At 38.5% G+C, this 14,674-nt stretch overlaps 1 protein-coding gene across 1 annotated transcript in view; it reads left to right on the forward strand.

Moving 5' to 3' along the window:
• Positions 1-7,462, forward strand: part of OPN5 (opsin 5) — a 65,167-nt gene extending 57,705 nt beyond the window's left edge. Inside the window, exon 7 of the mRNA XM_043962585.1 lies at positions 5,272-7,462. Within this exon, the coding sequence (XP_043818520.1) occupies positions 5,272-5,283 (12 nt within the window). The 3' untranslated portion in view covers positions 5,284-7,462. The remainder of the gene's footprint in view (positions 1-5,271) is intronic.
• Positions 7,463-14,674: the final 7,212 nt, after the last annotated feature.

The raw sequence follows: 14,674 nt of genomic DNA on the forward strand, positions 1-14,674 counted from the left end.
TATTTAAAACAATCCATTCAAAGATATACATTTTCTTTTGAGTGGGGACTTTTCTTTAACCTAAACAAATTTCAAGTCCTCCATAACTTCTTATTAGATATAATTCTTGTCTGTGTTTTCCCATTAATATTCCAAAGAAAATCTACCCAATGTTTTGGAGGTCTTCTTTCACTTTTTAATAACTTAAGGGTACCAAACACCATTTGGGTTTGCATGTCATTTATCTCTCATTTTCATGACATGACTTGTCTACCTCCCTTTATTGTCACATATGTCCTTGACAATATCTTCTGCTTTATTTTATATGCAAATTGTTATTGGTGCCATGTAATTACTAATATCTCCCATTGTGCATATTTTAAAAAAATCTTTGAGTAGTCTGTAACTTTAGTTTTTCTGAGATCATTGTATTCAATTATTTATAGCTATACAACATTCATGGGAGAATTCTTTTATCAAAGAGATGAATTTTTGTTGCAGAAAGTAGTTTGGGATCATTTGAAAGTCTGAGCCAAGTTCTTCAGTGTAATCCAATTTCCTCCTACTCCTTGATTCTATGTCCAGTTCCTTAATAATCTGTAAGCCTTGTGCAGGAGACACATAATATTAGAAGATATGTAGTCTGTGACATAGATATGTAGAAGATATGTAGTCTTAGACCTAGCTTCTCTGACTCTGAATTCAGAACTCGTTTTCTTTATATCATGCTGTGTACAGATGACTTATGAAAGCAACTCTTTATAACCAGCCACTTCCCCTCCCTTCAGATGATGTCAGTTTCATCTTTTTACTATGTTGTTTGGCACTTGCCACATTCTGACTCATTTCCTCAAGAAAGTATTCATAATGTCCAGAGAAGAGTACCTGGGATGGCGAGGGACTTTATGTTAATGCCATTTGAGATCAGCTGCAAGAACTGGGTATGTTTAGTTTGGGGATGAGAAGACATAGGTACCTAAAACGAATAGCTAGAACTTATGGAGCACTTTTCAGTCTGCAGAACACTTTACAAATATTATCTCATTTAATCCTCTCAATAGCCCTGAGGGACAGGTACTATCATTATCCTCATTTTTCAGATGAAGAAACTAAAGCAGATAGAGATTGAATGACATGTCCAAGGTCACACAACTAGGAAGTGTCTGAGACCAGATTTGAAGTAGGTCTTCCTCATTACAAATTCAGCATTCTATCCACTGTGCCATCTAGCTGCCTCTGGACATCATAGGTATCTTCCAGGTTGTGAAAAGCTGTCACATGGAAAATAAATTTGGCTTGTTCTATTTAATCTCACAGATAAAGCTTGATGAAAGGATACAAAAAATTCCTAACAATTACATTTCTCCAAGAACAGAATGGGTCTTCAACCACAGTCTGGATGATCATTTATCAAGTACCTTGTCAAAGGCCCTTTTTTTTCCCAACAAGTGTGGGCTGGACCAGGTGTCCACCGAGGTTCTTTAAAACTCTAGAGTTCCATGATTTTGTGATTCTGTGAAATTGATCAGCTTTCAGTCTCTCATATCTTGATTATGAACCATATTTTTTCCAACATAGTTTTTACCACTTTCGCCTGTGCCCACTTTCTCACTGAAGTTCCCAAATATGAAAATGCATATGGACTTAATTTAGGGAATCTCATTAAGTTCTTCACAAAATGTTTCCTCCTTTTAAAAATCCCCAGAATGGATATTGACCAGCTAAATTTATCTTCATATAGGTCTGTTTTCCTATTATCTACAAGGGAAGATGACCAACTCTCCCATGAAATAATGTTTCTTTTTAGAGACAGGTAATCTCTAAAGAATAGGAAAGAATGATCCACAGTTGGAAAACCTAAGAAGAGAGAGGAAATTCTAGATGGGAAAAATATCCTATTATTGTGGTTCAAGAGGTGATCCAAAGACAAGTTAGAAGGCACAGATAACAATGTTATTTCAAGTTGATGGTCCTGGCATATTCTATAGCTGTCCTTTAGGGCAGCTGCTGCACTTTTAGATAAAGTTATCTGGAATAAAACTTTACAGCTATAAGATATTATACAGAACATTTAATCCAACCCTTCGTTTTAAAGATGGAAAAAAAACCCCAGGCCCAAAGGAATGAAGTGCCTTTCCTGGGATCACATGAGTAGCAAACTCAGGACTAGAACAAAGCTCTCTCTGTTCTCACCTTAGTGGTCTTTTTACCACCCTACTTACCCATTTAGTTAATTTGCTAATTTTCATTTTTTAAGAGGCAGCACAGAGCAGTGCAGAGAGAACTGGCCTTGTCAAGAAGACTTGGGTTTTAACTATTGCCTTTGATTAATAGTTCTGTGAACATGGGCAAATCTTTTACCTTTTTAGTGGCCCAAGCAGCTTTCTAGGACTTTATGGTGCAAATGACATGTCAATCAACATCAGTGAAGGGAGTTTCTTAGTCCTAAAAGTTCCCTAAACTGGCTAGACTCCTCCCCACAAAAAAGCCCACACAGATGCACATACTAGAAAATGTTCAAATATGATGAAGTAAAAGAGCACTGTGGGGGCAGCGAGGTGGTGCAATGGATAAAGTACCGGCCGTGGATTCAGGAGGACCTAAGTTCAAAATTCAGTCTCAGACACTTGACACTTACTAGCTGTGTGACCCTGAGCAAGTCATTTAACCCTCATTGCCCTGGAAAAAAAAAAGAAAAAGAGCACTTCAAGTTCGTTTTGAAGAAATTATCATGACTGACAAGGTGACTATCTGAGAAAATGTACCTTAAGTTACAAACAACTTCCTAAATGAGAATGATCATAGACAGTCATTGACACATCCTAAAGAGACCTAAGATTTAGCACTATAGGTTCTAGAGTTTGAAGGGCCCTTGGAGTTCATTTAGTCCAAATCATCATTTCATAGGTGAGTATATGAAGGCTGACAGGTGAAATGATTTTTTTGGGGGGGAGGAGGAATCATTCAGGTTCTAAATAGCAGAACCAAGATTCAAAACTAGGCCTTCCGACTCCAAATAAATCCAGGGTTCTTCATGCTACTCTGATGTTGTTAAAAGAGGTCAAACTTCTCCATCCCTTAAGAAACCTTAGAGTGATAACAGTGGGATGGACTGTCACAACCAAGGACAACTGGAGCAATCTGCTTTGAGTCTGATGCTACCTGTTTATCCAAACAAAGGTCTCGGAACACTCAACCTTTCTGGTCCTGAGTTTCCTTATCTGTAAAAGGAATAGCTTGGACTGCATGAGCTCTAAGGGACCTTTTAGCTCTCAATCTGGGATCCTATTAAAAGGGTCAGAGGTCAGTGTAAAAAAGGGTTTGAGTGAAACAGAGATGGGAGGGTTTCCTTCTGGCCAAGAAGGCTCCCTAGTTCACAGGACAAAATTCCAAACTCTAAAGAACTTGTCATCCCCTTTCTCTCTCTCTCTCTCTCTCTCTCTCTCTCTCTCTCTCTCTCTCTCTCTCTCTCTTTTTTTTTTAGTGAGGCAACTGGGGTTAAGTGACTTGCCCAGGGTCACACAGCTAGTAAGTGTTAAGTGTCTGAGGCCGGATTTGAACTCAGGTACTCCTGACTCCAGGGCCGGTGCTCTATGCACTGCGCCACCTAGCTGCCCCAATCCCCTTTCTCTTTATTCCTTACTCTAAGCCACAGAGAATAAGTTTTTTATTATTATGATGGAGCCAGTGACTGTTATACATCTACAGGATAGGTGCTGGTGATGTCAAGAATCATTATAAAAAAATCTCCTACTTAATATCTTGGTGACTTTAGCCAAATCATTTCTCTTCTCCTCAGTTTTTTTTTTTTCTCTGTCAAAAGATGGAGTTGGACTAGCTGTTCTCAACATGGTCCTTTCCAGCTCCAAACCTGAATTGCATGAGCCTGCAATTTCTTTCTTTCTTTCTTTCTTTCTTTCTTTCTTTCTTTCTTTCTTTCTTTCTTTCTTTCTTTCTTTCTTTCTTTCTTTCTTTCTTTCTTTCTTTCTTTCTTTCTGTTTTGTTTTTGCAGGGCAATGAGGGTTAAGTGACTTGCTTAGGGTCACACAGCTACTTAAGTGTCAAGTGTCTGAGGCCGGATTTGAACTCAGGTCCTCCTGAATCCAAGGCCAGTGCTTTATCCACTGTGCCACCTAGCTGCCCGAGCCTGCAATTTCTTAATGAATAACTTAAGCATTATGTTGAATGTGATACTTTATGAATGTTTAGAGAAAGAAGGCTTTTGTTTCTCTTAGACCTCACTGGCACAGGCAGAGGTGTTAGAATCATGATGTCATACTAAACCCTGAATACTCATTCAGTTGCATATTGCTGCCATGCACATTTTATATTTCATGGGGGTAGTGACTAGAGGGGTCAGCACAAGTCAACAAGTATTTATTAAGCATCTATTACATGCCAGGTACTGTGCAAGACAGTCCCTGCTCTCAAGGAGCTTGTAGTCTAATGAAGGAGACAAGAAGCAAACAGTGATGTACTAGAAGTTATAGAAAGTAAAAAGTGGGTGTAATTGATTGAGGGAAGGCACATTCATTAAGGAAGAACTTTATATTTTGATGATATGAGACCCTGGGAGAATTACCCTCCTTTATTCCAATGACCTTCACTCCTTTTCTTTTGAAAAAATTTATGGAGGGGCAGCTAGGTGGCACAGTGGATAAAGCACCAGCCCTGGAGTCAGGAGGACTAGAGTTCAAATCCAGTCTCAGACATTTGACACTTACTAGCTGTGTAACTCGGGGCAAGTCACTTAACCCTAATTGCCTAAGTAAAATAAATGGATAAATAAATAAATTATGGAATAAAACAAGAATTTCTATAACATAGTACAATAAAAAGATGATTGTGCATGAAACTGCAAATCTACTATGCATGGCTTGCTATTCCTTTTAAATATATAACAAAATTATCAAGTACATTTATTTTTTTTCTTTCTCCCCCTGCCTTCCCTGCTACCATTAGAAACAAATAGCTGTGTGTGTGAGTGGGTATGTGTGTGTGTATGTGTATGTGTGTGCGGTCTCTCTGTCTTTCTCTGTGTCTCTGTCTCTCTTTTAATGCATTCAGATGGCTTAGTTGGCCAGCAAAAGGAGTGTGGGTTCTGGAGCATTAAGAGAGAAAAGACAGAGACAGAGACACACAGAGATGTACATGATTTTTCCTAGGCAGAGATAGACCAGGTCCCTTCAAGAGCGCATCTTCTTCTAGGCCAGATCTCCTCTCTCTGAAGTATTTTAATGTTTTGAATATTTGATACAACTCTGAAGAAATGAATTCCCTTCCTATCCACAGGTTCTTATGTAGCTACTCCGTTGTTGTGGAAGTGGAGGGCGCGGCCATTTTACTGGAGAGAGCATGGTGTAATGGAAGCCAGAATTCCAAGGTTTGAGGCCTAATTGCCACTGACTAGCTCTGTGACCTTGGTTAAAATACTTAACCTTTTAAACCCTCAGTTTCCTCATTTGTCAAATATGGGTCTTAATGCTTACCCTATCTACCTCACAGGGATGTTGTGAGGGTCAAATGAGGAAAACATATTTTAAGACACTGTAACTTCAAAGTGATTTATAAATATAAGCTATTATTGGTACACAGATGAAACAGACCCATGTTTGAACTCCACAATTCTTAAAAGAACATGAGATCAGGTAAAAGGGAGTAATTTTTATGCTTTTTAAAATGTATATTCTTAGTGTTTTATTTTCATTTTTTTGTTTTGTTTCTGTTGTTGAAATTAACTTCTCTAACAAGAGGTTGGTATTGAGCTTCTAGGTCATATCTTCTTCCGGGGGAATTGTCCTAGTTCTAAGTCCAACAGATTGAAACAAATAATTGTTGGATTGGGTTTGATTGTTGTATTCAAATGTCACACTTAGAACTTCCGAATTATTTCCTTAATTTCACATTTATCTTCATTGGAGGTAAAGAATGCTGGCTCCAGACCTGGGTTCAAATCCTGTCTCTGACACTAACTGTGGAAACTTTGGATAATTATTTAACTTCCCTAGGCTTCTGTTTCCTCTTCTGTAACCTGGGGCTGGGGGTCGAGGTTAGAAGATGGCTTCTGAGATCCGTTCCAACCCCAAGTCTATTGATGACCCTATGATATTATGTATTTGCCTGTAGAGTTATTTAGGATAAATTTCAAACTTGATACTCCATGAGAAATTGAATAGTCTCTCCAATAGGTTTTATAATAGTAGTTGTCATGTGTATGCACAAATAAATGTTGGGCTTCCACTGGCTCCTAGGTTGTAATAGCACCTATGTTGTATTGTGTCTAATAGTTGTAGGCAGCACCTAAATAGATGGGAAGTCGTTGATGATGTATGTTACACCCAGAATGCATTCTTACTATATCCATAAAACCTAACAGTTGGAAAGTAGGTGATGCCCACATAAAACCCTGATGGGTATGATCCTAGTGTTGGTGGTTGCAAGATAAATAGCAAGTAGAACAAATTAAAGTATTTGATGCCCAGATACTTTATACCTTGTCATCAAAACTTCTGTAATTAGATATTTTCAGTAGCTTCTATTCTCTTGTCTGCTCTGATATTTAGAAGTTCTGTGATTTCATCAATGTGGGCACTTCTGCTACTGATATAAACCTCAATCCTTCTTTGTGAGTTGTGTAGTTGAGAAATACATCACTTGGTGGCCAACCCTCCTGTGATGAGCCTCTCTGAACTTAGACTGGTCCTCAGATAACAGACGTGAAACCTATCATAATGCTTCTATAACAGAAGGCTTCACAGCTTGATAATACCTGTTGGTTCCTATGCCCCACTGGCATAGCCTCTGAGAACCCATGGTTCCTGCCATTCATACTATGATGAGGCATCAGGGGAGAACTTAGAGAGTTCCTGTATATGGAAAGTTCAAATGATTTCTTGGTGTGTAATTCCTACTTTTGAATGTCAAAATATTGCATGTTCTGTGTATTGTTTAGCTTATCTCTCTCCTAAAACTTCACGACTCAAACACTGGTGTCAACATGTAATATGTATGTCACTTCTTACATTATTTAGAACAGATGTTTTAAAGTGAATGAACAAATGAATGAATGAGTGAATTAATAAATAAGTTAAGGAAATGAACACAAGTTTGTCTTGACCTCAATCACCCAGGACACAGCAAAAAATATTTATGGTTCGTTCCTGTGTCATCTGAGCACTTTGATGTCTTCATAATGCTGGAAATATCCTGGGAAACCAACCATTCTTTCTGTGTGCAGATATTTAAAATGCTGTGTTATCTGATAACTGGGAATGCAGTCAACTTGTAGTATGCGATTATCAGTATCACCCACAAGAATGTATAGAAGATATTTTCAGCTTCTTGCTCATAATCTATTGCCAGTAGTATGGCAGCATGTAGGGGCATATTTGCTTACTGTGTTTAGGATTAAAAAAATGGATTAGTTCTTTTCTTCTTTGTCAGTTCCTTTCTACATATTGAAAACCTTTTCCTCTTTCCTGTATGAAGTCACAGCTGTGTTATCCAAGTGTTCTTTGGAATAAAGCAAATATATAGTATTGACACTGTGAGTTCTTTGGATTTTGTTCAGGCCTGCTTCTTTCAAACTCAAAGACCCAGGCATGTGGAGTGTTACAAATGGAAGAACAAGAGTAAGGCTTCCTCTTATTAATAAACCGGCGCAAATCAGGAATTTTCCCATTAGGATGATTTAGATGGAGGTCCTAGAATCAAAGGGTTTTGATGAAATGTTCAGTGTTTGGGTGTATTTTTAAGCATGTGGCAGCTCTGGGGGCTTGCCTAGCAACCTGGAATGTAGCTGTTATTTATATCATTTATTTTTAGTGGCAAAAGAGAAACAAACAGACATAAGTGGGACTAAGGGTAGGCTATGCAGGCAGTTGCCTAGGGCACAATGCATAGAAGTGTATAACAAGGGACACTTTACAAAATGCACAACAGACCCACATTTAAAAAAATCTTGCCTATGGTACACAAATGCCTCCTGTCAGGTGGGCAAACAGATAAGCCTAACCTGAGAACCTTTTCCAAAAGAAGCTGGACATAAAAAACCCAACTATGAACAATAATTCCTTGGTTTTGTATGTCTTGGTATTTTTTTTCTTAAGAGGTGACATAATTTGGGAATGAGAAGTTTCTGTTGATGACTTTGAATTTTTAGCTTAGGGTGGGCACATTTTTGCTATAACTACTGTGCCACAGAACAAACATCTGTCAGGGTACATATAAGTAAAGAGCAACTTGATGCATTTTCTTTAGGGAAAAATATGAAATGCTCCACTCATCTAGTTTTAAATTAGGAATAGGAAACATAAACAATTCAACAAATAAAACATAATTAAAAATATATTTCAAGTCTTTTATAGCTAGTTAAGGTAAAAATACAGAGAGAGAGAGAGAGAGAGAAAGATAGAGAGACACATACACAGACAGAGAGACAGAGACAGGAACAAAGAAAAAGGGAAATGAAAGTGGTGCGGGAATGGGGGATGAGGGAGTGGGGCAGGTAGCCAAGGATAGAGAGATTGAGACACAAAGACAAGAGAGATAGAGAGACACAGAAAAGGGGACAGAGAGATGGAGAGACACAGTGAGAGTAAGATAGATGGAAAGAAACACAAAAAGAAGAGTCAGAATGAGAGAAATAAATAGAGACTCTGTGTGTGTGTATGTGTGTGTGTGTGTGTGTGTGTGTGTGTGTGTGAGAGAGAGAGAGAGAGAGAGAGAGAGAGAGAGACAGAGAGAGAGAGACAGAGAGAGAGAGAGACAGAGACAGAGAGAGAGACAGAGACTGAGAGATACTGAAACAAGAGAGAGGGACACCGAGATAGGAGACAAAAACAGAGTGAGAGAAACAGATAGATGAAGAGAAATAGAAAGGGGTAGGGAAGATGGCAAGGGGGAGAGAGAGACACACACACAGAGACAGAGAGAGACAGAGAGACAGAGAAAGAGAGAGACACAAACACACACACACAGACACACCTCCTCCAATAGCATGGTTTTGTGTTTCTTCATGATTCTGGTTGTTCTTCTCTGGAATGTAGGAGAGCTTGTCAACAATCCTTTCTAAAGTTTGATGCCCATAACCAAGCATGAAGATCTAATTGTGGTTCAGCCAGGTGGAGTACAGTAATACTATTACGTCCTTTATTCTGGCTACTCTGCTTCTAAAATAAAGTACCAACTGGCAGCTAGGTGGTACAGTGGATAAAGCATCAGCCCTGGATTCAGGAGTACTTGAGTTCAAATTGGGCCTCAGACATTTGACACTAGCTGTGTGACCCTGAACAAATCACTTAACTCTCATTGCCTTGCACAAAAAAAAGTTTATTAAAAAATTAAATAAAGTATCAAGATTATACTACTTTTTTATTGGCTACCATACCACATTATTGATTCTTCTCAAGCCTGTGATTCACTAAAGCCCTAGTCCCCCACTTCTTTTCTAACCATCTTATACTTGTTCATTTTTTGAACCCAAACATAGAACTCCTAATTGGGTTTGATATAATCATTCTTGTCTGCTGAAATCTTTCTGGATTCTGATTCTGTCACCCAATGAATGTGTTAGCTATCCTCTCTAGCTTCTGTCATCCTTAAATCTGAGAAGTGTGACAGCTATGCCCTTATCCAAGTTATTGAGAAAAACATTGAATAGTACAGAATCAAGGACCAAACCCTATGACACTCCATTAGTTATCCCCACTCTGGTTTGAAATGAATGAGTTAATCAACATTCTCTTTGGGTCTCCTTGTTCTGAATCCATCTAATCATATTCTTAGATAACCTGTATATGTCTATTCATTTTGTTCACAAGCATATGTGAAGAGACTTTGCCAAACGCTTTCCTGAAATATAGGTATACTTTATACTTTATCTGTGATATTTAGTACTATTGGTGTTACCAAAGTATCATCTTTTTAAAATTAAATTTTATTTAATTTTCATGAAGATCCACTATCTTTCCTGCCCCTCCTCTCTACTCCCCTTTAAAAAGCAAGAAAAACAATGGTATAGTATCTTCTATGAAAAAGGAAATGAAGTCAGTCTGATATGATACGTTTTTGATGAGCCCCCATGCTGGAACACAGTGCTTTCCATTTCCAAGTGCTCACAAACTTCCTTTTCAACGTGGGATACTTATATGAACTTGAGAAAAATGAAGTAAGCAGAACTATGAAAACAATATGCACACTAATGCATTGTTGGTGGAGTTGTGAACTGATTCAACCATTCTCTAGGACAATTTGGAACTACTCCCAAATTGCTATAAAACCCAAAGGGTATGCCTACCCTTTTTTTTTTTTGCGGGGCAATGGGGGTTAAGTGACTTGCCCAGGGTCACACAGCTAGTAAGTGTCAAGTGTCTGAGGCCGGATTTGAACTCAGGTACTCCTGAATCCAGGGTCGATGCTTTATCCACTGCGCCACCTAGCCACCCCCTATGCCTACCCTTTTGATCCAGCAATACCACTACTGGGTCTTTATCCCAAAGACATCAAAAAGGGGGGAAAGCACCTATTTGTACACAAATATTTAGAACAGCTCTTTTTTGTGGTGTCTAGAAGCAGACATTGAGAGGATGCCTATCAACTGGGGAATGGCTGAACAAGCTGTGGTATATGATTGTGATGGAATATTATTGTGCTATAAGAAATGACAAGCAGAATGATTTCAGAAAAGCCAGGAAAGACCTGCATGAATTGATGCAAGGTGAATTGAACAGAACCAGGAGATTGTTGTACACAGTGACAGCAATATTATATAATAAACTGTGAATGATTTAGCTATTTTCAGCAATACAATGAAGCAAGACAATCCAAAGAAGTAATGATGATGCACGCTATCTACCTTCCGAGGAAGAACTGATACTATCTGTATACTGACTGAAACGTACTATTTTCACTTTCTTTCTTTCCTTCATTTAAAAAAAAATCAAGTTCTTATACAAAATGACTAATTTGGAAGTGTTTTACGTGATTGCACATGTATAAACTATATCAGATTGCTTACCATCTTAGAGAAGGGGGAGGAAAGAGCAGATAGGAGGAATGAATATGAACTCAAATCTTTAACAGATGTAAAAAAATATTTTAACATATAATTGGGGGAAATATATATTAAAATAAACAATATACACAATGAATAAAAAAATGTAAGTGGCACAAACAACAAAAACCCACCTGAATGCTATCTGTTATGATGATAAAGCTTATCCTTGAAGAAGGGATAAGAAAATGAACTTTCTCCCATTTAGTGGAGAGCTGGGAATTGAGGGGCATGGAGTAAATCACCGAGTTGCTGTGAGGATCAATCAAATGAGAAAACACATGGGGAAACTCATTTCAAAGATGTAAAGTGCTATATAATGTTAGCTATTATGATGTCACTCCCCTGCTCAAAAACATTTATTGGAAAGGTGATGCAGTGGATCCTGGATTCAGGAAGACCTAAGTTCCAATTCACCTGGAGACACTTACTAGCTGTGTCACCAAGACAAGTTACTTAACCTCTGTTTGCTTCAGTCTTCTTGATTATAAAATGGGGATAAATAAAAGCACGTATCTCAAAGGGTTGTTGTGAGGATCAAATGAGATAAAATTTGTAAAGTAGTTACCATGGTCTCTGGCACATAGGAGGTGGTGTATATGAATGCTTATTCTTCTCCCATTCCCCTTTTTCATTCAGTGGCTTTCCATTGTCTAGGAGATAAAATTTAGACTTGTTAGCCTGGCATTTATGGTCCTCTAGAATCTGGCTCCCAGGTCCCTCTGTTCCAACAACACTGAATTAACCACATGCAGTTATCTGAACTCCAACCCTTCATTTCTATTGATTTATTAAAAAGCCTTTAATGTACTCCCTTCTCACCTCTGCCCCTCAGTATTGTCTTCCTTCAAAGTTCAGGTGCCATCTCCATTGGTGGCAGCTAAGTGGCACAATGGAAAGAACAATGGCCCTGAAGTTGGGAGGACCTGAGTTCAAATCTCACCTCAGACACTTATTACCTGTGTCAACCTGGGCAAGTAACTTAACCCCACTTGCTTTAAAAAACAAACAAACAAACAAAAAACAACATCCTGGACCATCTCCATACGTCCATATATATATATATATATATATATGCCACTGAAACAGATGGCTTTGGAGGAGAGAATGAGGTTGGTGTCTTTGCACAGACCTCCCTCACTTATATCCAATTCAGTATAAGTCATGACATCATCATGATGTCATGCTCCTCTTTGAGAATGAAGGAGAAACAACAATATGCTAATTCCACTGTGAAGTTGTACCTTAATGAATGAATGAAAAAATATCTATTGAGCAGTTACTATATACAAGGCACTATTGTAAGCAGTATGGAGTGTGCCTGACCTCAAGGAACTTACATTCCAATGGGGGGGGCATAATACATATAATGGAGTAGTGGCCTGGGAAGAGTTCTGATCTGGGAAGTCAACAATGAGGATTGGATCCATAGAGTTGAAGATTGTCATACCCTTTCCAGTATTAATGGCAATATTGATTTTATTAAGGTGTCTAGAGAAAGAGGTGAAAAGCTGGGGAAAGGGAGAAATAGGTAATACATGAATGGTGGCAGAGAAGATGGGAAGATGGGAAGATGGTGGAGGTCAGCTCCTGAATGGGATATAAAGTATAGTCTGGTATAGGCCTAGTTAGATAGAGCCAGGGGTCAAATAAGTATGCAGTCACCCACCAACCAAGACAGGAGAGAAGTTCCAAATCTGAGCAGATTAATCCTCTCACAGAATGAAGTCATGATTTCTGGAGGCCCACTAGAGTGGACCTTGTCCACGTAGGGAGAAAAGGAACAGTGATAATAATAAAACAGATGACAAGATGACTGTGGTAGATAGCTACCCCCCCCCCCAATTTTCAGTACTTTCCATTTTTCTTGTATTATATTTAATTGTGTATATGTTGCATCACTGTCTCCATTAGAATATCAGTCATTTAAACAATACCATTTATTAAACATCTGTTATGCACCAGAAATGGTGCTAAGAAAGAGAAAAAAGACAGTCCCTAATTTCAGGGAATTCACAAGAGATAGCTTCATTTTTCTCTTTGTATGCCAAATATTTAGTGCAATGCTTTTTTTTTACAGTGTGGTTACTTAAATTGTTGAATTTAATTTTATAGTGTAGTGAGGAAAATACATAGGACATAGAAATGGAAGGCACCTTAGATATCATCTAGTACAACTTCCTTGTTTTACAGATGGAGAAACTGGGGCTTAGAGGGGTTGTCACTTGCTTAGTTGTTCAGTTAGTGTCAGAGGTGAGAATTGAACTCTATTTCTTTGGCTTCAAATCCAATGCCCTCTTGTTTAAACCATCATCCAAACTGTACCCATGGCAATTGGGCTATAAGCCACCAGAAATGATCTAGGAAAGGGATCCAAGAGACATTGAAGACATTTCTTGGAAGATATTGATTTATTGTGTTGCTAAAGCCAAAGGAATGCTACTAGGTGGTACAGTGGATAGAATACTAGGCTTGAAGTCAGGAAGGCATCATCCTGAGTTCAAATCTGGCCTCAGATACTGATTGTGTGACGCTGACAAGTCACTTAACCTTGTTTGCCTCAGTTTCCTCATCTGTAAAATGAGCTGGAAAAGGAAATGACAAACAATTCTAGTATCTTTGCCAAGAAAACCCCATGGAATGGGGCAGTTATGTGGCTCAGTGGATAGAGAACCAGGTCTGGAGTTAGGAAGATTCATCTTCCTTAGTTCAAATCCAGCCTCAGACACTTCTTAGCTGCATGACCCTGGGCAAGTTACTTAACTCTGCCTCAGTTTCCTCATCTATAATATGAGCTGGAGAAGGAAATGGCAAACCATTCCAGGATTCTTTCCCAAGAAAACTCCAAATGGGGTCAGACAGGACTGAACAACATCAAAGCCAAAGAATGTAAACAAGGGTTAGGCATCATGTGGACAGTTTTGTGAAAGTACAGACAATCCTGTGTTTGCATATTTGGTTGTTGCCGTTGTCAACTGGAAAGACTGGAGAATGTAAGAATTCTTATGGGACTGGAGAGGGGAAAATGCCCTGCTTTTTTAGCAAGTGAAGAGAATGGAGTCTGCAAATTATAGACCAATGAACTTGACCATATGTATTCATAAAATGAGGAGTTGGATTCATGGCCTCTAAAGTTCCTTCCCTCTCTAAATCTATGATTCTTGGATAAGATGTTATTTAATAGGAATTTAGAAATAAAACAAAACCAAAAAAAAAAGTCAGATCGCATACTCACTATCAGTTGAAAAGGTAATGTAATCTTATGCTGCACTGGGGACAGGTATTTTGTTATTCAATCGTTTCAGTTGTGTCTGTGCCTTCCTGACCCCATTTAGGGTTTTCTTGGCAAAGAAACTGGAGTGGTTTGCCATTTTCTTCTCCAGCTCATTTTAAAAATGAGGAATCTGAAACACACAGTGGGACTCGGGTCCCACAGCTAGTATGCCTGTAAGGCTGGATTTAAATTAAAGTCTTTCTGACTCCAGGCCCAGTGCCTTATGCACTGCACCACCTAGCTGTACAGGGAAAAGCATGGTGTCTGGGATTAGGAAAGTGATTATTCTTCTGTGTTCTACCCTGATCAGAACAAACCTAGAGTATTATGCTCAATTGTAGGCAATCAATAAACATTTATTAATCTAC

The sequence above is a fragment of the Dromiciops gliroides genome, chromosome 4 (genome assembly GCF_019393635.1).
Source record: "Dromiciops gliroides isolate mDroGli1 chromosome 4, mDroGli1.pri, whole genome shotgun sequence".
NCBI lineage: Eukaryota > Metazoa > Chordata > Mammalia > Microbiotheria > Microbiotheriidae > Dromiciops > Dromiciops gliroides.